This window comes from Chiloscyllium punctatum, chromosome 9 (assembly GCF_047496795.1).
Source record: "Chiloscyllium punctatum isolate Juve2018m chromosome 9, sChiPun1.3, whole genome shotgun sequence".
In the NCBI taxonomy this organism is placed as follows: Eukaryota; Metazoa; Chordata; class Chondrichthyes; order Orectolobiformes; family Hemiscylliidae; genus Chiloscyllium; species Chiloscyllium punctatum.
In genome coordinates, this window is record NC_092747.1 from 1,300,130 (window position 1) to 1,326,363 (window position 26,234).

The window sequence follows — 26,234 nt, forward strand, 5'->3', positions numbered from 1 at the left end:
TGACAAGAGTTGATTTCTACACTCCGAGAACTATTAATCTTCGGAACTCCCAACCCCAAAGCAAGTACACTCATGTAAACGATCTATATATTTTTGCATCCAGAGAATCAGGGATAAAAGGAATGGGCACAAAAGTAGATTGATGAACAAAAAATGCAACATTATTTAAATAAATGGCAGAGCAGGCTCAAGCAGCTTTGCAGCAAACTCCTGCTTTATGATGTTCCAACATTCCTGTCACTCGAGTGCAAGCTTAATACATCAAAGCTGTCTCTTAATGTCAAGTCAACCTCCAACAACTTTTGTTGTGTTTCAATGAATTGGTTAGCAACAGAGATCTGAGCATTTCCTCAGTGTTTATAAACTGGAACCATTAGTTAAACAATCCAGACTAACAGGCTAAGGATAAGCTTGTGTTAATTTCTCCGCATTTACACAGGGTTTGCAGCTACACCAGCAAGTTTGGTCTTACCTTTGGAGGTTTTATCTCTCCAGAACGCCAGTTTGTGTCAATTTTATGCTGCCTCATGAAGGCAGATTTCCAGGGACTGTACATGAAACCAGTACTGAGCATCCGACGCCGCCGAAGGTACAGGGGCTCCTCAATCACTGGACCGGAAAGAAACAGAACCACGGTAAATTCACTTGAAATACGTTTGATTACCTCTCAAACTCTGATCTGTTTTACTGGGGTAGCACTGCTATTCGCAGAGCTATCACAAAAGTTAAATATTGAGAAAAATTTCAGACCCAGGGTTCTTAAAAAGCACAGAACAGATTCATCATGATTCTTTATAAGTAATTAGACTCAGCTACAGGTAAATAGCTATGAATACATTGGCACAGACTGATTAAAACTTATTCCCTTATCAACTCCTCCTTACACACAGACAGTAATACAACGGCAGGAAAAACAACGTGGGTTGGATGGACAAAGAGTAAATGGCAAGACAGTTCGGTGGATCCTGAGAGGATTCTTACACTGGTCACAATGCTGTTTGTTGGTCACCTCTTTTCAGATGGCCTCACTGATTTGGAAGGGGTACAGGATGACTTATCGATTAAAAGTTACCACTTACAGCAACTGAAGTTAAAGTAATTTTCTCAAATGGGAACAGGAGTAGGCCATTTGACCCCTTGAGCCTGCTCTGCCATTTGTTATGATCACAGCTGATCTTTCAACTCAACAGCCCGTTCCAGCTTTTCCCTCCTATCCTATGATCCCTTTACACCAAGTGATATATCCAACTCCTTTTTGAAATCAGACATCATTTGGGTCCTGACTATGGAAGCATATTCCACAGACTCACCATACACTGGGTGAAGATATTTAAACTCAACTCAATCCTAATGAGTTACCTGTATGTTTGGGTTGAACCTTGGTTCTGGACTCTGGTCATCAGAAATATTATTCTTGCATCTAACTTGTCTAGCCCTGTTACAATTTAATAGGTTTCTTAAGATACTCATTCTTCTGAACTCCAATTATAATCCTAACCAATTGAATCATGCACTTCAAGTGCACAATAAATATGGCTGAGTCAACACAGTTTCGTCATGAGGAGGTCATGCCTGACAAATCTTAGTATTCTTTGAAGAGGTAATGAGCAAGTTAGGCAAAGGAGAGCCAGCGGACATGATTTATATGAATTTCCAGAAGGCCTCCGACAAGGTGCTGCACAGGAGGCTGCTAAAAAAAAGGTTAAGAGTCCATGTTGATAGGGGCAAGGCAGTTGCATGGATAGAGGATTAGCCGACTGGTAGAATGTAGAGAGTGGGGATAAAGGGGTCTTTTTGCGATGGTAATTGGTGACCACTGGAGTTCCGCAGGGGTCTGTGTTGGGGCCATAGGTATTCACGGTATGCATTAATGATGTGGAGAAACTAAGAGCATTATTGCGAAGTTTGCAGATGACACAAAAGATAGATGAAGAGACAGGTAGTACTGAAGCAGGAAGGAAACAAAAGGACTTAGACAGGCTAGGAGAGCGGGCAAAGAAGTGACAGATAGAATACAATGTGGGAAAGTGTGAGATTATGCACTTTGGTAGGAAGAACAGAGGCATAAACTATTTTCTAAATGGGAAAAGACTCCGAAATCTGAAGCACAAAGTGACTTGGGAGTACTAGTTCAGAATTTTCTGCAGGTTAACATGCAGGTTCACAGTTGGCAGTGAGGAAAGCAAATGCAATGTTAGCATTCATCTCAAGAGGGCTGGGATACAAGAGCAGAGAAGTACTGCTGAGGTTGTATAAGGCTCTGGTCAGACCACATTTGGAATACTGTGAGCAGTTTCGGCCCCTCAACCTAAAGATTGAGGTACTGGAATTGGAGGGGTCCAAAAGGAGGTTTATAAGAATGATCCTGGGTATGAAGGGCATGTCATAGGAGGAGCTGTTGAGGATTCTGGCTCTGTACTCTTATCGAGTTTAGAAGGATGAGGGCAGGACCTGATCGAAACTTATGGAATACTGAGGGGCTCGGATAAGAGTCGACGTGGAGATGATGTTTTCACTAACAGGGGAGACGAGAACCTGAGGGCACAAACTCAGAATGAAGGGATTACACTTCAGAACTGAGATAAAGAGGAATTTCTTCAGCCAGAGGTTATGGAGTCTGTGGAATTCATTTCCGCAGATGGCTGTGGAGGCCAATTGAGTGTACTTGAGGCAGAGATAGATTCGTAAGAGGATCAAGTGTTACAGGGAGAAGGCAGGAGAATGAGACTGAAAAGTACATCAGCCATGATTGAATGGTGGAGCAGATTCGATGAGGATACTGGCCTAATTCTGTTTCGATGTCTAAACATGAACAACATTTAAAAAGGTATCTGGACAAAAAGCATGTGGGTAACAAAGATTTAGACTCTGACTCTATGACAAATTTCCCTCTCACTAAACCCAGAGCCCCCCAACATTTCTGGGACATTACCTATGCCCTCCTTTCTGAGCACAGTGCCAAAGTATCTAGAGTCAGAGCCCTACAGCAGGGAGAGGGGCCCTTTGGGTCAAACTGGCCCATGCTGACCAAAATGTCCATCAAAGCTAACCCCATTTCATTGCACTTTCCTATGTATTTGTCCAAATGCTTTTTAAATGTTAATGTACCCGCCTCAACCACATCTGCTGGCAGCTCATTCCATATGCGTACCACCCTCTGTATAAAAACATTGCCCCTCAGGTTCCCTTTTATTCTTTTCCCTCTAACTTTTAACTGATACCATCTAGTCCTTGATTCCCCAACCCTGGGAAAAAGACCGAGTGCATTCACCCTATCCATACCTCATGATCTTATACACTTGTATAAATGTTCCCCTCTCAGTCTCCTACACGCGAAAGAAAAAAGTCCTAGCTTGTCCAATCTCTCCCTATAACTCAGACCATTGAGTCCTGGCAACATCCTTGTAAATTTCTTCTGCACTCTTTCTAGTTTAATAACATCCTTCCTATAACAAGGTGACCAAAACTGAACACAATACTCCAAGTGCAGCCTCACCAACATCCTGTACAACTACAACATAATTTCCCAACTTCTATATTCAATGCTTTGACTGACGTAGGCCAGTGTGCCAAAAGCCACCTTCACTGCCTTATCTACTTGTGACTCCACTCTCAGAGAACCGTGCACCTGAACCCCAAGGTCCCTCTGTTCCACTACACTCCCTGAGGCCCTACCATTCACTGTGGAACTCCTAACTCAATTTGACTTTTCAAGATACAAGACCTCAACATTTACCTATATTAAAGTCCATAGGCCATTTCTCAGCCCACTTCCCCAGCTGATCAAGGTCCTACTGCAATTTCTGATAACCTTCCTCACTGTCCTATAAACAATATCTCAAATTTTAGTGTCATCTGCAAACTTACTAATGCCTCGTACATTCTCAGCCAAATTATTAATATAGATAAAAATCAATAACTGACTCAGCATTGACTCGAGGTACTCCACTAGTCACAGGCCTCCAGTCCGACAAACATCCTTCCACTGCTTCCAACCATCAAGCCCCCAAATTACATCCAATTTTCCAGCTCTCCCGAGATTCCATGCGATCTAACCTTCCAAAGCAGCCTACCATGTGGAACCTTATCAAGAGCCTTACTAAAATTTATATAGACTACATCTACCGCCCTGTCCTCATCAAATTTCCTGGTCACTTCATCAAAGAACTCTAATAAATCTGATAGACATGATCTCTCACTCACAAGGCCATGCTGTCTATTTCTAATCCAACACTGTCTTTCCAAATGAATGTATAGCTTGTCTCTCAGAATCTTCAAGTAACTTATCTACCACAGATGTTAGGCTTACCGGTTTATAGTTCTGAGGTTTTCCTTTGCAGCCCTTCTTGAATAAGCGCACAACATTCGCTACCCCCTAGTGTCCTGGGGACCTCACCAGTCGGTAATGACGATGCAAAAATATCAGCCAAGGCCCCCGCAACTTCTCCTCTAGCCTCTTGTAGTGTCCCTGGATATGTCTGGTCAGGACCAGGAGATTTATCTACCTTCATACATTCTAATACACCCAACACGTCCTTGACTGTAATATGGATTGCGCCCAAGATATGACCACTAACTTCCCAAGTTTTCATTACTTTCCCCACAGTAAACTGAGGAGAAATGTTCATTGAGGACCTCACCCATCTCTTGTAGCTCTACACATACATGTCCACTTTGGTTCTTGAGGTCCTATTGTCTCTCTAGTTATTCTTTCTTCTTTCATTATATTAAAGAACCTCTCTGGATTCACCCTTACCTTCCCTGCCAAGTCTATCATGTGCCACCTTTTTCACCCTCCTGATTTCTTTCTTCAGTAAACTCCTATATTCCCCATATACCTCCAGGGATTCCCTTGATCCAAGCTGCTAGTAGCTGAGCCATACCTCCACCTTTTTCTGGTCAAAGCCTTAATATCTCATCATCCATATCTAGTTGGTCAGTCTTTTCTTTGTTCTCTATTATAAATTCCCCTGTTCTGACTGTAAGGATTATTTGTTTTCACCAAGCGTTTTCTCTTCACATACTTGGAAACATTTACAATCAGTATATAGGTCCCCTGCAAGCTTACTCATGTATTTTATTTTCTCTTTAATCAATTCCTTTGTCCTTCTCAGATCTGTTGCTTTTTTCTGGTCAATGTGTATGCCTCTTCCTTGGATTGAATACCATCACTAATATACCTGGTAAGCTTTGGTTTAGCCACTTTTTCCACTTTACTTCTATGTCAAATAGGAATTAACAATGGTTGCAGTTCACCCACATGCTCGTTGAATGTTTGTCATTGTCCTTCCAACAAAGTAATGTTGATCATAGCCAACTCAGGCCTCATAGCATTGCAGTTTCCTCTGTTTAGATTCAGGACCCTCATTTCAGAATCAACTACCTCACTCTCCATCTCAGTGAGGAATTCTATCATATTATGGCTGCTCACCTCCAAGGGGCCTCCACATCTGGAGTGCCAATTATTCCTTTCTCATTATGCAATACAGGATTGTCTATGGGACAAAATCCCTTGATTCTAGTTTATGGATATTAAATTCAGTCAAGTATGAGTTTAAAAGGTTAGTCTCCAAAATGGTGACCCTGAAATGATCACTGATCATCATAAGAATTCAGCTGGCTCACCACTGTTGCGCCATGTTCTGGCCTGTGACTCCAGATCCACAGCAACAGGACTGACTTGTCATGGACCTCTAATCACAGAATGACTGGCCTCCCTTGTTTGACTTATCCCCCCTGCATGGTCCCTGCAGGCTTCTATCCAACCCCCTCCCTGGTCGTCAACTTATTCCCCTACACCCCCACACCTCCCTGTGCACCCCAATCCCACCCTTCCTCACCTCCCTGTGCGCCACAATCCCACCCCTCCCAAAACACTACCACAACTCATCACCCACCTCTGTTTCATTTTAAATGTTCAATTAATCGGAAGGTTCCTAACACACTCATTTACAGGCATTCCTGAATATTTACAAAAAATAATTTGCATACATCACTTCTTAAAACAATTTCATCATCTCGTAACCTCTAATTAACTCTCTTTGAATTCAGCTTTAATTTTTCCATAAAGGACAAAGGCCTGGAACAGCGTGTGTGCTTATGATGGGAGAGGAAGGACGACAATATCACCAATGTACATCCGGCTGCCCACCAACTGACAGAAATCTGCTGCAAAAGGAAGAGCAGGAGGGCCAGCACTCACCTCATGTCATTCCTTTGGTGTTAATTTTCCCACACAACATAATTAAAAGTAGGGTTCATTCACCACAATGAAAACTGATGTGCTCACATCAGGGAAGACTTAATTTTAGCTGCGATCAGTGCCAGTATCAGCAGCAGTGAGGAAATGCAATTGTCAAGTGTACAGCACTTCCTTGTCCTCCTATAGTCATCAGGAAGCCAAGCAAGGAATTAACAACATGCCAGAGATCAAAATTAATTCAAACAAGAATGAATATTGATAATGTTTCCAATGGATAATAGAACTTTAACAGCTTTTCAGGTATGGAGACAAAAAGAAAAAGGACAACATAAACACATGGACACAATGACAGTAAGGGCGACTGCAAATGGAAGTGATAAACTACACAGGAAAAAAGTGAGAACACTTCTGTACAATCTTGAGCCAAAAGTTTACTTCTACACTGAGAAGGTAGGCCAATGTTTTTCCAAAGTCAGTCAGGCTTGGAGGAACACAACATTTTTGTTTATTCATTCACAAATGCACCATCACTAGCTCGATCAACATTTATTGCTCATCCCTAACTGCCCTAGAGACAATGGTGGTGAGGTGCCTTCTCCAGCAACTGCAGTCAGTTGGTGCTGTTAGGAAAGGAATTCCAGGATTTTTCACCAGTGAAATTGAAGGAAATTATAATATTTCAAAATTAGGATTCTGCGTGGTTTGTGGAAGGAGCATGCAGATGGTGACATCCCTGTACTTCTGCTACCCTCACCTTCAGAGGGAAAGGTTGCAGATTTTGAAGGTGCTGTTGGAGAAGCCTTGAATAATTACTGCATTGAATCTTGTAGATGGCACACATAACACCACTGATGGACAGTAGCAGCTAGGGCATGCAGGTTGAAAGTAGTGGATATGGGTGAAAATCAAGTGGGCTGCTTTATTCTAAGTTCTTGAAAACCTGCAAGTATCCAGGCAAGTGGAGGGTCTTCTACGACACTCTTGGCTTCTGCCTGGTAGACAGTGGATAGACATTGGAAGACATGAGGGGAGTTGATTGCTACAGAATTCTGAGACAATGACCTACTCTTGCAGCTATATTATTTGCATAGCAGGTCCAGTTTCGGTTCTGATGAATGATAACCAGCAAGATGTGTAGCCTTGCAATAATGAAGGATTCAGCTGTAGCCATTGAATGTAAACAGGCAATGGTTACGGAGTCATAGTCTTATAATGTGGAATCTAACCCTTCAGTCCAACCAGTCAATGCTGATCATAATCCCAAACTAAACTAACTCTACCTGCTTACGCTTGGCCAATACATCTCCAAACATTTATTTTTAAGTGTACTTATCTAACTGTCTTTTAAACACTGTAGCCCACATTTATCAGTTCCTCTGGCAGTTCATTCCAGTCTGTGTAAAAAAGCTACCCTTCATGTCTTTTAAAAAATATTTCTCTTCACACCTTAAAATATGTACCCTAATCTTGAAATCTCCACCTCTAGCGAAAAGACACCTGCCATTCACCTTATCCATGCCCCTCATGACTTTATAAACCTCTAAGGTCACCTATCAACCTCCTACGCTTGAGTGAAAATACTCCTAGATGATGCAGCCTCTCCTTTTTACTCAAACCCTCCATTCCAGCAACATCTTGGTAAATCTCCTTTGAACCCTCTCCAGCTTAATAATATCCTTCCAATAACAGTAACCAGAAACAGACAGAGTACTCTAGAAAAGGCTTCACCAATGTAGTGTATGAACTCAATATGATGTCCCAACTGGGAGAAAATGAGGACTGCAGATGCTGGAGATCAGAGCTGAAAATGTGTTGCTGGAAAAGCACAGTAGGTCAGGCAGCATCCAAAGAGCAGGAGAATCGACTTTTCGGGCATGAGCCCTTCTTCAGGAAGGGCTCATGTCCGAAACGTCGATTCTCCTGCTCCTTGGATGCTGCCTGACATGCTGCGCTTTTCCAGCATGATGTCCCAACTCCGATACTCAGTGGTCTGATCAATGAAGGCAAGCATGCTAAATGCCTTTTTAACCACTCTTCCATGTGTAATACAAATTTCAAAGACTTATGCACCAGAACCCCTAAGTCTCTCTGTTCTACAGCATTATGCAGGGTCCTTACATAAATTGTATAAGACCTGCCCTTGTTTGTTTTACCAAAATGCATAACCTTTCATTGATCCAAATTAAACTGCATCTGCCACTCTTCAGCCCATTGAACAAATTGATCAAGACCTCTGTGATAATCTTAGATACCCTTCACTGTCCACTAAACCACCAAGTTTGGGGTACTCTGCAAACTTACTAAAATAGGTCTTCTATATTCTCATCTAAATCATTTATACAAATGACAGTCAAAAATGGACCCAGCACTGATCCCTGTGGAACATCGCTGGTCACAGGCCTTTGTCCAAAAAAAACAACCCTTGACCATCATACTGCGACTTTTGTTGATCCAACTGGCAAGCTCAACCTGAATCCCATGTGACGTATCTTTATTAATTAGTCTACCATGCAGAACCTTGTCAAGAGCTTTACTAAAATTCAAGTAAACAATGTCTACCATTCTGCCCTCAATCTTCTAGGTGACTTCCTCAAAAAACTCATTCAAGCTTGAAAGACACAATTTCCCTCTCATAAAACCATGCTCACTATCCAGAATCGTCCTTGCCTCTCCAAATGCATATAAAATGTGTTTTTCAGAATCCCCTCCAACAATGTACCAACACCAGTGATGTCAGACTCACCAGTCTATAATTTCCAGGCTTCTCCTTACAACCTTTCTTAAATGAAGGCAAACAATTAACCACTCTGCACACCACTCGGCACCTCATCCACAGTTATAGATGATGAAGAAATGTTTCTGCAAAGGGGCCTGCAATTTCCTCCTTCACTTTCCACAATGGCCTGGGTGATACTAAATTAGGTCCAGATACATCCACTTTCATATTTTCCAAAAGCCTCCAGCACTTACAGATTCCCTCTGGTTGCAGATGGTCACTGACTGGCAACTGTGCAGCATACATGTTCTTTGCCATTTGTCAGCCCAAGCCTGGAGATTGTGCAGATGTTGCTGCATTTTGACAGAGAACCTTTCAGTATCTCAAGAATTGTGAGTGGTGCTGAGCATTCTTCGTTGATGGCTGCACATCCTCAGTTCTGACCTTATAATGGAGGGAAGGTCCATGATGCAGCAGTTGAAGATAGGTGGACCTAGTGCACTACTCTGAGGAACTCCTGCAGAGATGTTCAGGAGAGATAGAATGCATAAAGCTCTAGCACAGAGGGATTTGGAAGTCCTCATACATAAATCATAAAACACGAGCAAAGCTTAGCAGGTAATAAAGGTGGTACATGGAATGATGACCCTTAGTTCAAGGGGAATGTAGCATAAAATAGCCAAGTTTGGTGAAACTATACAAGGCACAAATAAGAGCACAGTTGGAATACTGTGAACAGTTTCAGGCTCTTTAGGAAAGAAATATTGACATGAGGGGCAATGTAGAGAAGGTTTACTCGGCTGGTCCCAGGTATGGAGATCCTGGGTCTCATGACATGGGGTGAGATGGTTGGGCATGTCCTTATTTGTGTCTTACTGAAACGTAAAAGATGCATAGATGACTTGGCAAATGTGGGAAAGTGGAGGACAACAGGATATTATCTCAGAATAAGGGATCACCAAATTGAGAGAGAAATAAGGAAGAATTTCATCCCTGAGGGCAATCTGTAGAACTCCTTACTGCAGAGGGCTGTGAAGGCTCGATCAGCATACTTAAGGCTGAGATACGCTCATTGTTAATCATTCAGCTAATCAAAGGCTACAGGGAGAAAGCAGGAAAGTGGAATTGTGGATCAGATCAGCCAGCTCATTGAATGGAGAGTAGATGTAACTGGTTGAATGGTCTACTTGAGCTCTCATCTCTTCAAATCTACATTGGACTCAGCTAGTTCTTTTATTTTCAAATAGAGGGGTGCAGGTGGCATATCACATCTGCAGAAAACTGACATGAGGGAGGAAAGCAAACCTTGTACAGACATTAGACCATCAATGTTAAACAATTCTTTCATCTAGCTTGATACAGACCAGGTTAAATATTTCTATTGAGTTAACTACTGAGCATAAATTGGCACAAAGCTTAACAAATCAAACATACAACTATTCTGCTAGTTCCCCTTGGTTCTCGGTTACCCCTGTTGCCACTAACTACCCAAAGCATTAAGGTTCTTGCTGGATAAACATTGAATAATTGGCTACTCTGTTTACCACATTATCTGAGAAAGAAAATTATGAAAGCAGTTTCAGTGGAGACTTAAAGGCAGATTGGCAGTGAGAGAGGGTCGCACTGTCAAAAGGACATCTTTCAAATGAGAAGTCAGGCTGGCACAATGTCCTCATGTAAGATCCAATAGCATTATTCGAAATGAAACATGCAGGTCAACTTTTAGCCCTCACAATCTTAAAAGCCCAGGCGATCTAGTGATTATTTAATGAACTATGGCAAGGCAAGAAAATACTTTTTTTCAAACACTGAGTGATAAGGATCTAGATATGCCAGGAGTGTGATAAAGGCAGATTTGATCGTGACTTTCCAGAGGAAACTGCAACAATGTCTAGAAAAGAACAATGTGCAGGGCTATGGAGATCGAAGGATGAATTGCTCCTTCAGTGTTGGTGTAGACATGATGCAATGTAACCATCTGCACACATTCTTACATTTCCTCCACTATGATTGCAGAAGTGCTTCAATGGTTGCAACATACTTTGGAGCCTCTGCAATTTGTGAAAAGCGTGACAGGAATCCATACCTTCAGCTTTCATCGTATTTCAGCCAATTTCCTGTTCCTCCTGGACAGCCAATGTTCTGCATTTGTGAGCATTACTGGTCAATCCTTCACACAGACATGTCTTAAAGCAAGAAGCCATTTAATTGTACAACCAGTGCACAATTTTTATTTGCCTGCACTTAGATTAGTGTCAACTTAAAAGCAACAGAGCTACGAAACACAGGACAACTTCAGCAGATGAAGCAAAGCCTTTTGATCAATTACTTCGCTGAAGAAATTAACAAGCTTTTACACGAACATTACGTTGACACTAAATCTCTGGAAATTTACCCTCTAGCAGTCCACATGCTGTTGGAATTTCATCTCGTCAGAGATAGCAAAAAACTACTGGCAGGTCTGAGTGCACACAGATATGAACACTTAGCAAATTAAAGCTGAGCTCAGTTACTATATGCTGCATTGTAACAAACATGATGGATAACTTGAGCTATTATACAATGGCTCCTATCCTTGCTGATTCTATTTTGTTGATCCTTGGGCAATTATAATTTATATGAAAAATAAATTAATATCTTAAAGATTGAAAGAACAATCAGCCATAGTCCAAACTATCACATCAAAAGCATCAGCAACATTCAGGCAACACTGCCATAACTTTCCTTGGAAATAGTTTTCTAAAGGGTCTCAAATAGAGATGATCCTAATGGATCAGACAGTACAACTTTCTTCAAATGGTTCATGCATCGCTGGCATGATTAGTCACAGAGCTGTACAGCATGGTCCAACCCGTTCATGCTGACCAGATATCCCAACCCAGTCTAGTCCCTGCCAGCACCCGGGCCCATATCCCTCCAAACCTTTCCTATTCATACACCCATCCAAATGCCTCATAAATGTTGCAATTGTACTAGCCTCCACCACTTCCTCTGACAGCTCATTCCATACACGTACCACCCTCTGCATGAAAAAAGTTGCCCCTTCGGTTTCTTTTATATCTTTCCCCTCTCACCCTAAACCTATGCCCTCTACTTCTGGACTCCCCGATCCCAGGGAGAAGACTTTGCCTATTTACCCTATCCATGCCCCTCATAATTTTGTAAACCTCTATAAGGTCACCCCTCAGCCTCCGACACCCCAGGGAAAACAGCCCCAGCCTGTTCAGACTCTCACTATAGCTCAAATCCTCCAACTCTGGCAACATCCTTTTAAATCTTTTCTGAACCCGTTCAAGTTTCACAACATCTTTCCGATAGGAAGGAGACCAGAATTACACGCAATATTCCAATAGTGATCTAACCAATGTCCTGTACAGCCGCAACATGACCTCCCAACTCCTGTACTCAATACTCTGACCAATAAAGGAAAGCATACCAAACACCATCTTCACTATCCCATCTACCTGTGACTCCACTTTCAAGGAGCTATGAACCTGCACTCCAAGGTCTCTTTGTTCAGCAACACTCCCGAGGACCTTACCATTAATTGTATGAGTCCTGCTAAGATTTGCTTTCCCAAAATGCAGCACCTCGCATTTATCTGAATTAAACTCCATCTGCCACTTCTCAGCCCATTGGCCCATCTGGTCCCGATCCTGTTGTAATCTGAGGTAACCCTCTTCACTGTCCACTACACCTCCAATTTTGGTGTCATCTGCAACCTTACTAACTATACCTCTATGCTCCCATCCAAATCATTTATGTAAATGACAAAGTAGAGGGCCCAGCACCAATCCTTGTGGCACTCCACTGGTCACAGGCCTCCAGTCTGAAAAACAACCCTCCACCACCATCCTCTGCCTTGACCTTTATTAGTCTGTATTATTCACGCCGAAATTCCCCTGAAAAAGTGATGAGACACTGCCATCTTGAATCACCGCTCTCTCAAAAATTTGTTCAGGGCATCTGGACATCACTGTCAAGTTGTATAGGTGTTGTCCACCCTGCATGGATAGTCATTAGGAGAGCCAGGTGTACCTCAGAATATGAGTTTCCTGACTGGACCAAATGAACAGCCTCAATCAGGGCGCCCTGGCTGGTAGATAAGAATAGGAGGGTCGGAGAGTCCATTCACTCACAGCATGCTCAGAGGGAGCTGAATCAGTGTCAAGGACTCTCCATATGTAAAAAAGGTGACAGGACACTGATCTCTGAAGCTATTTCACACCTGTAATTGCCACTTGAGTGGAGTGGCTTTTTAAAAGAAAACTCATTCACAGGATGTGGATATCACTGGCTGGGCCAACATTTAACGCCCATTCCAAATTACCCAGAGGGCAGTTGATAGCCCAGGGTAAGGTGCGGAGTCACATCATGGCCAGACTGCAGAAGTACTGTAATTTCCTCCCCTAAAGGAAATTAGAGAACCAGACATTTTGTGACAATCATAGAACATAGAAGAATACAGCGCAGTACAGGCCCTTCAGCCCTCGATGTTGCGCCGATCAAAGCCCACCTAACCTACACTAACCCACTATCCTCCATATACCTATCCAATGCCTGCTTAAATACCCATAAAGAGGGAGAGTCCACTACTGCTACTGGCAGGGCATTCCATGATCTTACGACTCGCTGAGTGAAGAACCTACCCCTAACATCAGTCCTATATCTACCCCCCCCTTAATTTAAAGCTATGCCCCCTTGTAATAGCTGAAATCCTGGCATCATTACAGAGTCTACCTTTTAATTTCAGATTGACTTTCACCTTTCAGTCTGAATTGAAATTCCACTGGCTGACATGGGATTTGAATCCATGCCCACAGACAAAGAGTCAGGTTCTCCAGATTACTTGGCCAGTAATACTACTACAATGCCACCATGTCCCTATGATGTGGAGATGTCAGTGTTGAACTGGGGTGGATAAAGTTAAAAATCACATAACACTAGGTTCTCGCCAAACAGGTTTATTTGTAAGTACAAATTTTCGGACCGCTGCTCCTTCATCAGGTAGCTGTGGAGCAGGATCATAAAACACAGAATTAATAGCAAATGATCAGTGTCAAGCAACTGATACGATATATTGAACAAGCCTAGATTGCAGCTAAATCTTTCATCTTTTAGAACTGATTGTTGGTTCTGGTTCATTAATATGTAAATCCCAAAACTTTAAGTCACATTCTTGAGATAACTTAAGGTTTTATTTAAAAAAGGGTGACATCTCAGCTTAGACATGTATTAAAGTTGAGGTTAGAGTCTGTTTGTATCCCAATCTTGAGTCAGACTAGTTCTATTTCCAAAGTTCTATTTCATGCTCCCGCTTGTATACAGACTCTCTCACACACACACACACACCCCTCTCGCACAGGCTTCAAGTTCCGTCACACACAAACACACTCTCTCCTCATGCATGCGCGCACACGCACACACACACACGTCTATGGGGTGAATTTGCATTTGCAGACACATTCTGCAAATTTTGCCAGAGCGGCGAGAAGGAGTGGTGAAGCGAGGGCTGCCGGGGAGGGTGAGTTTTCCCGCATTAAAAGGGACTTACCTTGGGAGTCGGGCCTCCATTTGCTGAGAGGTGCGAGGGAGGAGTGAAGGACTTCTGGGAAGTCATATATTTGTGTGGTTGCGTTACCTGAAACACTACTCGGGTAGTGTCTCCCACCCATCTTCCTCCTCTAACCAAAGTTCTGTGCGCCAGATTGGTAAGGTAATGAGTTTCTTTATTTATTATTCCTTATTTTTTCAACAGTCTCTTTGGGAATTTAGAATCCTGGGAATGGAGGTGAGGGCAGTTGAATGTTCCTCCTGCAGAATGTGGGGGGTAAGAGTCACCACTAGTGTCCCTGCTGACCACATCTGCGGGAAGTGCACCCAACTCCAGCTCCTTGAAAACCGCGTTAGGGAACTGGAGCTGGAGTCGGATGAACTTTGGATCATTCAGGAGGCAGAGGGGGTTATTGAGAGGAGTTACAGGGATGTAGTCACTCCTCAGGTACAAGAAAAAGGCAGATGGGTTACAGTCAGGGGATGGAATGGGAACCGGCAGGCAGTGCAGGGATCCCCTGTGGCCATTCCCCTCAACAATAAGTATAACATTTTGGATACTGTTGGGGGGACGACTTACCAGGGGAAAGCAGTGGGGCACAGGGCTCTGGCACAGAGTCTGTTCTTGCTACTCAGAAGGGAAGGGGGAAGAGGAGCAGAGCAGTCGTCACTGGGGACTCTATATAGTTAGGGGGACAGATAGGAGGTTCTGTGGGGACAACAGAGACTCACAGTTGGTGTTGCCTCCCAGGTGCCAGGGTTCGAGATGTCTCTGATCGTGTTTTTGGGATCCTTAAGGGGGAGGGGGAGCAGCTCCAAGTCGTGGTCCACATAGGCACCAATGACATAGGTAGGAAGAGAGATGGGGATTTAAGGCAGAAGTTCAGGGAGCTAGGATGAAAGCCTAGAGCTAGGACGAAAAGCCTTGTTGTCTCTGATTTGTTGCCCGCGCCACGTGCTAGTGAGGCGAGGAATAGGGAGAGAGAGGAGTTGAACACGTGGCTGCAGGGATGGTGCAGGAGGGAGGGTTTTGGATTCTTGGATAATTGGGGCTCTTTCTGGGGACCTCTACAAGCAGGATGGTCTTCATCTGAACCAGAGGGGTACCAATATCCTGGGAGGGGGGTGGGGTGGGGGGGAAAATTCACTAAGGGTATTGGGTGGGTTTAAATTAATCCAGCAGGGGGATGGGACCCAAAATTGTAGTTTGTGTATGGAAAATGATTGAGAGTAGGGAGGTCCAAAATCAAGTTTCAGGGATGCAAGATGGCACCGGCAAGCAAGAAGTTGGTTTGAAGTGTGTCTACTTCAACGCCAGGAGCATCCGGAATAAAGTGGATGAACTTGCAGCATGGGTTGGTACCTGGGACTTCAATGTTGTGGCCATTTTGGAGACATGGATAGAGCAGAGACAGGAATGGTTGTTGCAGGTTCCAGGATTTAGATGTTTCAGCAAGAACAGAGAAGATGGTAAAAGAGGGAGAGGTGTGGCATTGTTGGTCAAGGACAGTACTGCAGTTGCAGAAAAGGATGTTAAGGGACTCGTCAACTGAGGTAGTATGGACTGAGGTTAGAAACAAGAGGAGAGGTCACCCTGTTGGGAGTTTTGTATAGGCCTCGGAATAGTTCCAGAGATGTAGAGGAAAGGATAGCAAAGATGATTCTCGATAGGAGTGAGAGGGACAGGTTAGTTGTTATGGGGGACTTCAACATTCCAAATATTGACTGGGAACACGATAGTACGAGTACTATAGATGAGTCAGTTTTTGTCCAGTGTGTGCAGGAGGGCTTCCTGACACAGTATGCAGACAAGCCAACAAGGGGCGAAGCCACATTAGATTTTGTACTGGGTAATGAGCCCGGCCAGGTGTTAGACTTGGAAGTAGGTGAGCACTTTGGTGATAGTGATCACAATTCTGTTATGTTTACTTTAGTGATAGAGCCACTGGGCAAGCGTTACAACTGGGGGAAAGGCAATTACGTTGCGATTAGGCAAGATTTAGGAAGCATAGGATGGGGAAGGAAACTGCAGGGGATGGGCACATTAGGAATGTGGAGCATATTCAAAGAAAAGCTCCTGTGTGTCCCAGATAACTATGTACCTGTCAGGCAGGGAGGAAGCTGTAGAGCACGGGAGCATTGGTTTACGAAGGAAGTGGAATCTCTGGTCAACAGGAAGGCGGCGGCTTATGTTAGGGCACTTTAGGATTACAAGGTAGCCAGGAAAGACCTAAAGAGAGAGCTCAGAAGAGCCAGAAGGAGACATGAGACGTTGTTGGTGGATAGGATCAGGGTAAACCCTAAGGCTTTCTATAGGTATTTAAGGAATAAAAGAATGACGAGAGTAAGATTAGGCCCAATCAAGGATAGTAGTGGGAAGTTGTGTGTGGAGTCAGAGGAGATAGGGGAAGTACTTAATGATTATTTTTCAGCAGTATTCACTCTAGAAAACGACAATGTCATCGAGGAGAATACTGAGATACAGGCTACTAGACTAGGTGGGATTGAGGTTCACAAAGAAGAGGTATTAGAAATCCTGCAGAGTGTGAAAATAGCTAAGTCCCCTGGGCCGGATGGGATTTATCCTCAGATCCTCTGGGAAGCCAGGGAGGAGATAGTCCAGCCTTTGCCATGGATCTTTAAATCGTCATTGTCTACAGGAATAATGCCAGAAAACTGGAGGATAGCAAATGTGGTTCCCCTGTTCAAGGAGAGTAGAGACAACCCTGATAATTATAGACCAGTGAGCCTTACTTCAGTTGTTGGTAAAGTGTTGGAAAAGGTTATAAGAAATGGGATTTATAATCATCTAGAAAATAATAATTTGATTGGGGTAGTCAGCACGGTTTTGTGAAGGGTAGGTCGTGCCTCACAAACCTTATTGAGTTCTTTGAGAAGGTGACCAAACAAGGAGATGAGAGTAAACTGGTTGACGTGGTGTATATGGATTTCAGCAAGGCGTTCGATAAGGTTCCCCACAGTAGGCTATTGTACAAAATGTGAAGGAATGGGATTGTGGGAGATATCGCAGTTTGGATCAGTAATTGGCTTGCTGAAAGACGACAGAGGGTGGTGTTGATGGGAAATGTTCATCCTGGAGTCCAGTTACCAGTGGTGTATTGCAAGGGTCGGTGTTGGGTCCACTGCTGTTCGTCATTTTTATAAACGACCTGGATAAGGGCGTAGAAGGGTGGGTTAGCAAATTTGCAGACAACACAAAGGTCGGTGGAGTTGTGGATAGTGACCAAGGATGTTGTAGGTTACAGAGAGACATAGATAAGCTGCGGAGCTGGGCTGAGAGGTGGCAAATGGAGTTTAATGCGGACAAGTGAGAGGTGATTCACTTGGGTCAGAGTAACTGGAACGCAAAGTACTGGACCAAAGGTAAGATTCTTGGTAGTGTAGATGAGCAGAGAGATTTCGGTGTCCAGGTACACAGATCCTTGAAAGTTGCCACCCAGGTTGACAGGGTTGTTAAGAGGGCAAACAGTGTTTTAGCTTTTATTAATAGAGGGATCGAGTTCCGGAACCATGAGGTTATGCTACAGCTGTACAAAACTCTGGTGCGGCCACACTTGGAATATTGTGTACAGTTCTGGTCACCGCATTATAAGAAGGACGTGGAAGATTTGGAAAGGGTGCAGAGGAGATTTACTAGGATGTTGCCTGGTATGGAGGGAAGGTCTTACGAGGAAAGGCTGAGGGACTTGAGGCTGTTTTCGTTCGAGAGAAGAAGGTTGAGAGGTGACTTAATAGAGACATATAAGATAATCAGAGGGTTAGATAGGGTGGACAGGGAGAGCCTTTTTCCAAGTATGGTGACGGCGAGCACGAGGGGACATAGCTTTAAATTTGAGGGGAGATAGGTATAAGACAGAGATCAGAGGTAGTTTCTTTACTCAGAGTAGTAAGGGTATGGAATCTTTACCTGCAAAGGTAGTAGATTTGCCAACTTTAAGTGCATTTAAGTCGTCATTGGACAAACATATGGACGCACATGGAATAGTGTATGTTAGATGGGCTTCGGATTGGTATGACTGGTCGGCGCAACATCAAGGGCCGAAGGGCCTATACTGCGCTGTAATGCTCTATGTTCTATATTTGATTTTGTTCAAAAAGCACACAATCTGAAGGCAGTTAATCCATGTAACATTTTATAAATTTCTTCTTTGGAAATTGAACCATTCTGACCCAAGATCGGGATACAGACAGATTCTAACCTCACATCTTTAATGTATTGTCTGAGCTGAGATTTTATTTCTTTTTAAATTATCTTGAGAATGCGACTCAAAGATAGTTCTGGTATTTACATAGGATTGAACACAAACCTGCAACCCATTATAAAAGTTGAAGGACTTAACAGCAATCTCGGCTTGTTCATATACCATATCGGTTGTGTGACACTGATCGTTTGCTATAAATTCTGTGTTATATGATTCTGCTCCACAGCTACCTGAAGAAGGAGCAGTGCTCTGAAAGCTAGTACTTCCAAATCAACCTGTTGGACTATAACATGGTGTTGCGTGATTTTTTTATCTATGTCCCCAGGTCTCGGTTCTGCAACAGAGGTACTATTGACAGCTCATGGTCTATGCTTTGTGGATGCATCTGATGGACATGCAAGTTCCAGGCTTTTAATCCTGAAATGAATGAATGAATAGCAATATAACTCAGTCATCATGATATGAGCTTTAGAAAGGAATGACAAGCATCATTTCCCCATATATCATCTAGTCTCACTCTTCTTGGTGGTAGCCCCTGCTAAACCAGTGACCTACTGAATAGAATGGTGTAATGGCATTTGCTCCTGATCTCATGGCTCCTGCTGGAGCGTTTATTTCTTTAATGGGACATGGAAGAGGAGGAAGGGGTTGAATTGAGCTTTTCCACTCACATGAGTGAGCCTTCGATTGTTTTCCAAGTCTGATTTACTGGTACATCTACCATAGATGCAACTCAACTAAAATATGCTGAGAATACTGAGACATGAAGAATGGACATTTGGAAGAGATTTGAGAAAGAATTAGAGCAGAAGAAAGGGTTGAGCAAAGCAACCGTACCTAAACAAGCATACTTGTGGTACTGAACCACAGTCCTCACGCATAAAATTTCCTAGGAGTTGAATTAGCTGCACTTGAGCAGACAGCCACTGAATGGAGGTCTATCACTACCAAGGAGAAAACAGACAGTCACCGATCATCACAAGTAAAATCACATTCTGACAGACAAGGGAAAAGTGGCCTGTGTAACTAAGGATGAGATCACTTCAATGTTGAGAGGCTATAATGAGGGGGATAGTGGTAGGAGGTACACAAAGGATAGATTTAGATTAGATTAGATTCCCTACAGAGTGTGGCAACAGGCCCTTCGACCAACAAGTCCACACTGACCCTCCGAACAATAACCCACCCAGACGCATTTCCCTCTGACCAATGCACCTAACACTACTGGTAATTTAGCATGGCCAATTCACCTAATCTGCACTTAGAGTCACAGAGATGTACAACATGGAAACAGACCCTTTGGTCCAACCCATCCACGCCGACTAGATATCCCAAAACAATCCAGTCCCACCTGCTAGCACCCGGCCCATATCGCTCCAAACCCTTCCTATTCATATACCGATCCAAATGCCTTTTCAATGTTGCAATTGTACCAGCCTCCACCACTTCCTCAGGCAGGTCATTCTATACACATGCCACCCTCTGTGAAAAAAGGTGCCTCTTACATCTCTTATATCTTTCCCCTCTCACCCTAAACTTATCACAGAGTGGTAGATGTGATCTATATGGAGCTGAAAATGCACAGCAGGTCAGGCAGCATCCAAGGAACAGGAGAATCGACGTTTCGGGCATAAGCCCTTCATATGCCCGAAACGTCAATTCTCCTGTTCCTTGGATGCTGCCTGACCTGCTGCGCTTTTCCAGCAACACATTTTCAGCTCTGATCTCCAGCATCTGCGGTCCTCACTTTCTCCTCGTGATCTATATGGACTTCAGTAAGGCGTTCAACAAGGTTCCCCATAGGAGACTGGCTAGCAAGGTGAGATCTCACGGAATACAGGGAGGACTAGCCATTTGGATACAGAACTGGTTCAAAGGCAGAAGACAAGAGTTGTGCTGGAGGGTTGGTTTACAGTCAGGAGGCCTTTGACCAGTGGAGTGCCACGAGGATCAGTGCTGGGTCCTTCACTTTTTGTCATTTATATAAATGATTTGGATGTGAACATAAGCGGTATAATTAGTAAGTTTGCAGATGACACCAAAATTGGAGGTGTAGTGGACAGCGAAGAAAATCACCTCTGATTACAACAGGATCTTGATCAAATGGGCCAATGGGCTGAGAATTGGCAGATGGAGTTTAATTCAGATAAATGCGAGGTGCTGCATTTTGGGAAAGCAAATCTTAGCAGGACTTATAGGGAGTGTTGCTAAACAAAGAGACCTTGGAGTGCAGGCTCATAGCTTCTTGAAAGTGGAGTTGTAGGTAGATAAGATAGTGAAGGTGGCATTTGGTATGCTTTCCTTTATTGGCCAGAGTATTGTGTACAGGAGTTGGGAGGACATGTTGCGGATGTACCGGATACTGGTTAGGCCACTGTTGTAATATTGCGTGCATATTTGGTCTCCTTCCTGTTGGAAAGATGTTGTGAAACTTGAAAGAATTGGAGGATTTGAGCTATAGGGAGAGGGTGAACAGGTTGGGGCTGTTTTCCCTGAAGTGACAGGGGCTGAGGAGTGACCTTATAGAGGTTTACAAAATTATGAGGGGCATGGTATTGGATAAATAGACAAAGTCTTTTCCCTGGGGACAGGGAGTCCAGAACTAGATGGCATAGGTTTAGGGGGGAAGAGGGAAAAGATATAAAAGGGATCGAAGGGGCAACGTTTTCATGCAGAGGGTGGTACGTGTATGGAATGAGCTGCTAGAGGAAGTGGTGGAGGCTGGTACAATTGCAACATTTAAAAGGTATTTGGATGGGTATATGATTATGAAAGGGGTTGGAGGGATATGGGCTGGGGGCTGGGTGCTGGCTGGTGGGACTAGATTGGGTTGGAATATCTGGTTGGCATGGATGGATTGGACCAAAGGGTCTGCTTCCATGCTACATACATCTCTAATGACTATAACTGTGGGAGGAAACCAGAGCACCCAGAGGAAACCCACGCAGACATGGGGGGAATGCGCAAACTCCACACAGACAGTCGCCCAAGGCTGGAATTGAACCTGGGTCACTAGCACAGAGGCGGCACTGCTAACCAATGAGCCACTGTGCCACAGGAACAGAAAGTTATTTAAGGTTAGTTTGATTTAAAAAGGCCTCTAGCCGACAGTGGAGAAGTTGTAGATTGTAGATAGGTGCACAGATTAGAAAAGTCTGTCGCACATCCACAGGGTGGTTTACAGATTGGATTAAGCAAATAGTTTTGTGCACCTGTGTCCAGGGCACTCTCTGCAGCAAAATTAATTGTTTTTTAATAAACAAATCAGTAATTGGAATATAACGGAGTTCAGAGTATTTGAAAGGGACAAGTGCGGAAATAGCCACAACATTCTACATTTAGTTAAGAATGAGCTCAATGGGAAGAAACAGAAACTATCCAAAAATAAACTAAGCCTAGATGATAAAAGAAAGTATGTTTCCTTTTCTAAAGGAAAATCATGAACTGGTTACATTTGATGACCACCTGACAGTTTACTGGTCGCCAGATTTTTAGAAGAACTGAATTCAAAAGCACAACCGACTTCAGTGGGATGTGATATTACATTCTCTGCATTATTAGGTGAATAAAAGATCCATTACACCGCCACAACATAACTGCTTTTTACAGGTACTAAAGCAGTCAATGCCCAAATGCAGCAAGATATAGACAACATTCAGGCTTGGGTAGATAAATGTAAAGTAAACAGCATCAGGCAATATCCATTTCCAACAAAAGATAACTTCATCATTGTCTCTTGGAGCTCAACGGCATGATCACTGAATCCTCTACAATTAATAGCCTGGAGCTTCCATTGACATGAAACTGAACCTGACCACATAGATATTGCAGTTATAAGAGGAAGTCAGAGGATATGAATACTGCAGCAAGTAACTCACCTCCTGAATCCCCAGTGACTGCCTGTGATCCAAGAGTCATGGAGTGTAACAGAACATTCCCCATTTGCCTGTATCAGCACAGCTGCATTAACATTCAAGAAACTCGACACCATCCAGGACAAAAGTTATCAGCACTCCAGCTCCCACCTTCAACATCCACTCCCTCACCACTGGCACAGAGTAATGGCATACAGATTTATAAGATGGGCTACAGTGACTCATCAAGATCCTTGCAACAGCACCTTCCAAACATGTGACCTCTGGCACCAAGGGGGAGAAATGTAGTGGAACAGCACCACCTGCAAGTTAGACTCCAAGCCATTTGCCGTCTTGACTTGGAAATATATCACCATTCCTTCATTGTCACTGGGTCAAAATCCTGGAACACTTTCCCTAACAGAATTGTGGATCAATCTATAGCACATGGCCTGCAGCAGTTCATGAAGGCCGCATACCACCACCTGAAATTGTGAGACTAGATAAGAGGAAAGAGGAAGCATACATGAGGTCGAGACAACGAAAAACAGATGAAGCTTTGGGAGAATATCAGGAAAGCAAAATTAATCTGAAACGACGAATTAAGAGGGCTAAAAGGGATCATGAAATATCTTGAGTAAACGGGGTTAAGGAAAATCCCAAAGCCTTTTATTTATATTTCAGGAACAAGAGGGTAACTAGGGAAAGGGTTGGCCCACTCAAGGGCAAAGGAGGAAAGTTATGCATGGAGTCAGAGAAAATGGATGAGATTCTTAATTAGTACTTTGCATCGGTAGTCACAGAGGAAAGGGACATGATGGATGTTGAGGTTAGGGATAGATCTTTGATTAGTCCAGGTCAAGTTGGCATAAAGAAAGAGGAAGTGTTGGGTATTCTAAAAGGTATCAAGGTGGATAAGTCCCAAGTCTGGATGGGATCTATCCCAGGTTACTGAGGGAAGTGAGAGAGGAAATAGCTGGGGCTTTAACAGATATCTTTGCAGCAACTTTGAACATGGGTGAGGTCCTGGAGGACTGGAGAATTGCTAATGTTGTCCCCTTTTTTAAGGAGGGTAGCAGGGATAATTCAGGTAATTACAGACCTGTGAGCCTGACATCAGTGGTAGGGAAGCTGCTAGAGAAGATACTAAGGGATAGGATCTATGCCCATTTGGAAGACAGTGAGAATATCAGTGATAGGCAGCATGGTTTTGTGCAGGGGAGGTCACATCTTACTAACTTAATACAATTCTTTGAGGAAGTGACAAAGTTGATTGATGAAGGAAGGGCTGTAGGTGTCATATACATGGACTTCAGTAAGGCGTTTGGTAAGGTTCTCCATGGTAGGCTGATGAAGAAGGTGAAGGCACACGGGGTCCAGGGTGTTCTGGTTAGATGGTTGGGCAACAGGAGACACAGTAGTAGTGGAAGGGTGCTTCTCTAAATGGAAACTCACGATCAGTCGTGACCCACAGGGATCTATGCTGGGACCACTGCTGTTTGTGATATACATAAATGATCTAGAGGAGGGTACAGGTTGCCTCATTAGCAAGTTTGCAGATGACACTAAGATTGGTGGAGTAGCAGGTATTGAAAGAGACCATCAGAGAATACAGCAGAATATAGATCGTTTGGAGAGTTGGGCAGAGAAATGGCAGATGGAGTTCAATCCGGACAAATGTGAGGTGATGCATTTTGGAAGATGCAATTCAAGAGCGAACTATAAGTAAATGGAAAAGTCCTGGGGAAAATTGATGAACAGAGAGATCTGGATGTTCAGGTCTATTGTACCCTGAAGGTGGTAACTCAGGTCGATTGACTGATCAAGGAGGCTTAGGGCATGCTTTCCTTCATTGGATGAGGCATTGGGCAAAAGAGTTGGCAGGTCATGTTACAGTTGTATAGGACTTTGGTTTGGCCACATTTGGAACATTGCATATGGTTCTGGTAGCCACATTACCAAAAGGATGTGGATGCTTTGGAGAGGATGCAGAGGAGGTTCACCAGGATGTTGCCTGGTATGGAGGGTGTGAGCTATGAGGAGAAGTAGAGTAAATTATTTTCATTAGAAAGAGGGAGGTTGAGGGGAGACCTGATTGAGGTCTACAAAATCATGAGAGGTATAGACAGGGAGAATAGCAAGAAGGGCATGTTCCTGTGCTGCAATTTTTTTTGTTCCTTGTTCTCAAGAGCAATTGCAATGGATGCTAAATGTTGGCATAACCATCAACACACTCAGCTCTGAATAAAACTATAAAAAATTATAAATTTGCTTGTCACGTAAAGTTTTTGGCTAAGATCAAATGGTGGAGCAGACTCGAGGGTTGAATGGCCCAATTCTGCTTCCATGTTAAAATATTAGTCAGAAGAGTCGAGTTAGAGAAAGAACACCTGCTGAACCGAGTCAAAGACTGGAGAACATCGTGCAAAAATTACAACCAGATCTTTCACAGAGAAACACAGTCAGACTTCTCCACAAAGTTTAGAACCCTCTTCTCCAACACGTTAGTTGAAGGTCAATGCAAAATATTTTGTGCATTCGGCCCATTGTGGATGTTGGCTCAAGTGTATGTGATTGACGAAGCACTATGACCAATGTTTAATAATTTGCATCACATGAAGCTATTTACTTCATTTTAGTACACATCTAACAAGTTTTCACTTGCTGTGTCTCGGAGATTAGTGTTTTCTTTGAATAACCATCAACATTTGAAATAAGATTTACGGCAAATGAGATCTTAGTGACCAAACACAAGTGGAGAATCAGGTTATCGAACACTGGCCATAGTGCACTATGATTCACATACAAATGAGGTGATTGTGGGTTGAATTGAGGTGAGAGAAAGAATTTGGCCATTGTTCATTGAATAACCATTCCAGCACAGACATGTTAGATGATACATAACTCACAGAACAAGTTCTGGACCATAATTGCAAACAAGAATTCTGCAGCCCAACTGACATTGGTATAAAATTAAAAATAAAAATTACATTTCAATGACACACAACAGGAAAGCCAGAGATCATGGATTTGTTTTGAGATTTCTGTTCCCAGCATACTGGACAAGGGGATTTGTCAGCTGCCCTTAGAAAAGTACGGAAAATGGACTCATTCTCCCAACAATCGAGCAAACTCCACACAATCAAAATCTAATGTGTAGGAGGAAACTAACAAAAGATACTAAATTATGGTTTGGTTTAACACTACCAAATAACCCAGAGTCCCTCAAATCCTACCTCAGCATAGCACTGCAAATGGATAGATCAAGTGGCAGATACACCTCAATGAGAAACTATACAAGCTGTCAAGGATGCTCCGTGTTTCTCAGAGAATAAGGTTTTGGTCACCTCTGTGGGCACTGATGCAACTGGCAATTATGATGTTAACATGTCACCACTTTGCACTTACCTTCTTCCCTGCATTTCTCTCTCCAGAGTAAGTTATCCTCAGCTAAGATGCGCCAGTACCGACAAGTCTGTGCTGCCCGCAGCAGATCTCGTGGCTCCAGAAATGACAGGACGTAGAGTGCCAGCTGCAAAGAAGAAATACCAAACAGTATAAAACTGCTCCACATAAACAGATGACTATGAATCAGGACACCAGGCATGATAAAACATGGTCAGCCTGAACATCAGAGTAAACTGAAATGAGTCCCTCTCAAAAAGGTTAATATCAGTCTGATTGTA

General features: G+C 43.3%; 1 protein-coding gene across 1 annotated transcript in view; it reads right to left on the bottom strand.

Moving 5' to 3' along the window:
* LOC140481061 (F-box/WD repeat-containing protein 7-like) overlaps positions 1-26,234 on the bottom strand; it is a 203,383-nt gene that overhangs the window by 33,007 nt on the left and 144,142 nt on the right. The window contains exons 7-8 of the mRNA XM_072576665.1: positions 25,957-26,080; positions 473-609 (exon numbers count right to left, since the gene is read on the bottom strand). Of these exons, the coding sequence (XP_072432766.1) occupies positions 473-609; positions 25,957-26,080 (261 nt within the window). The remainder of the gene's footprint in view (positions 1-472; positions 610-25,956; positions 26,081-26,234) is intronic.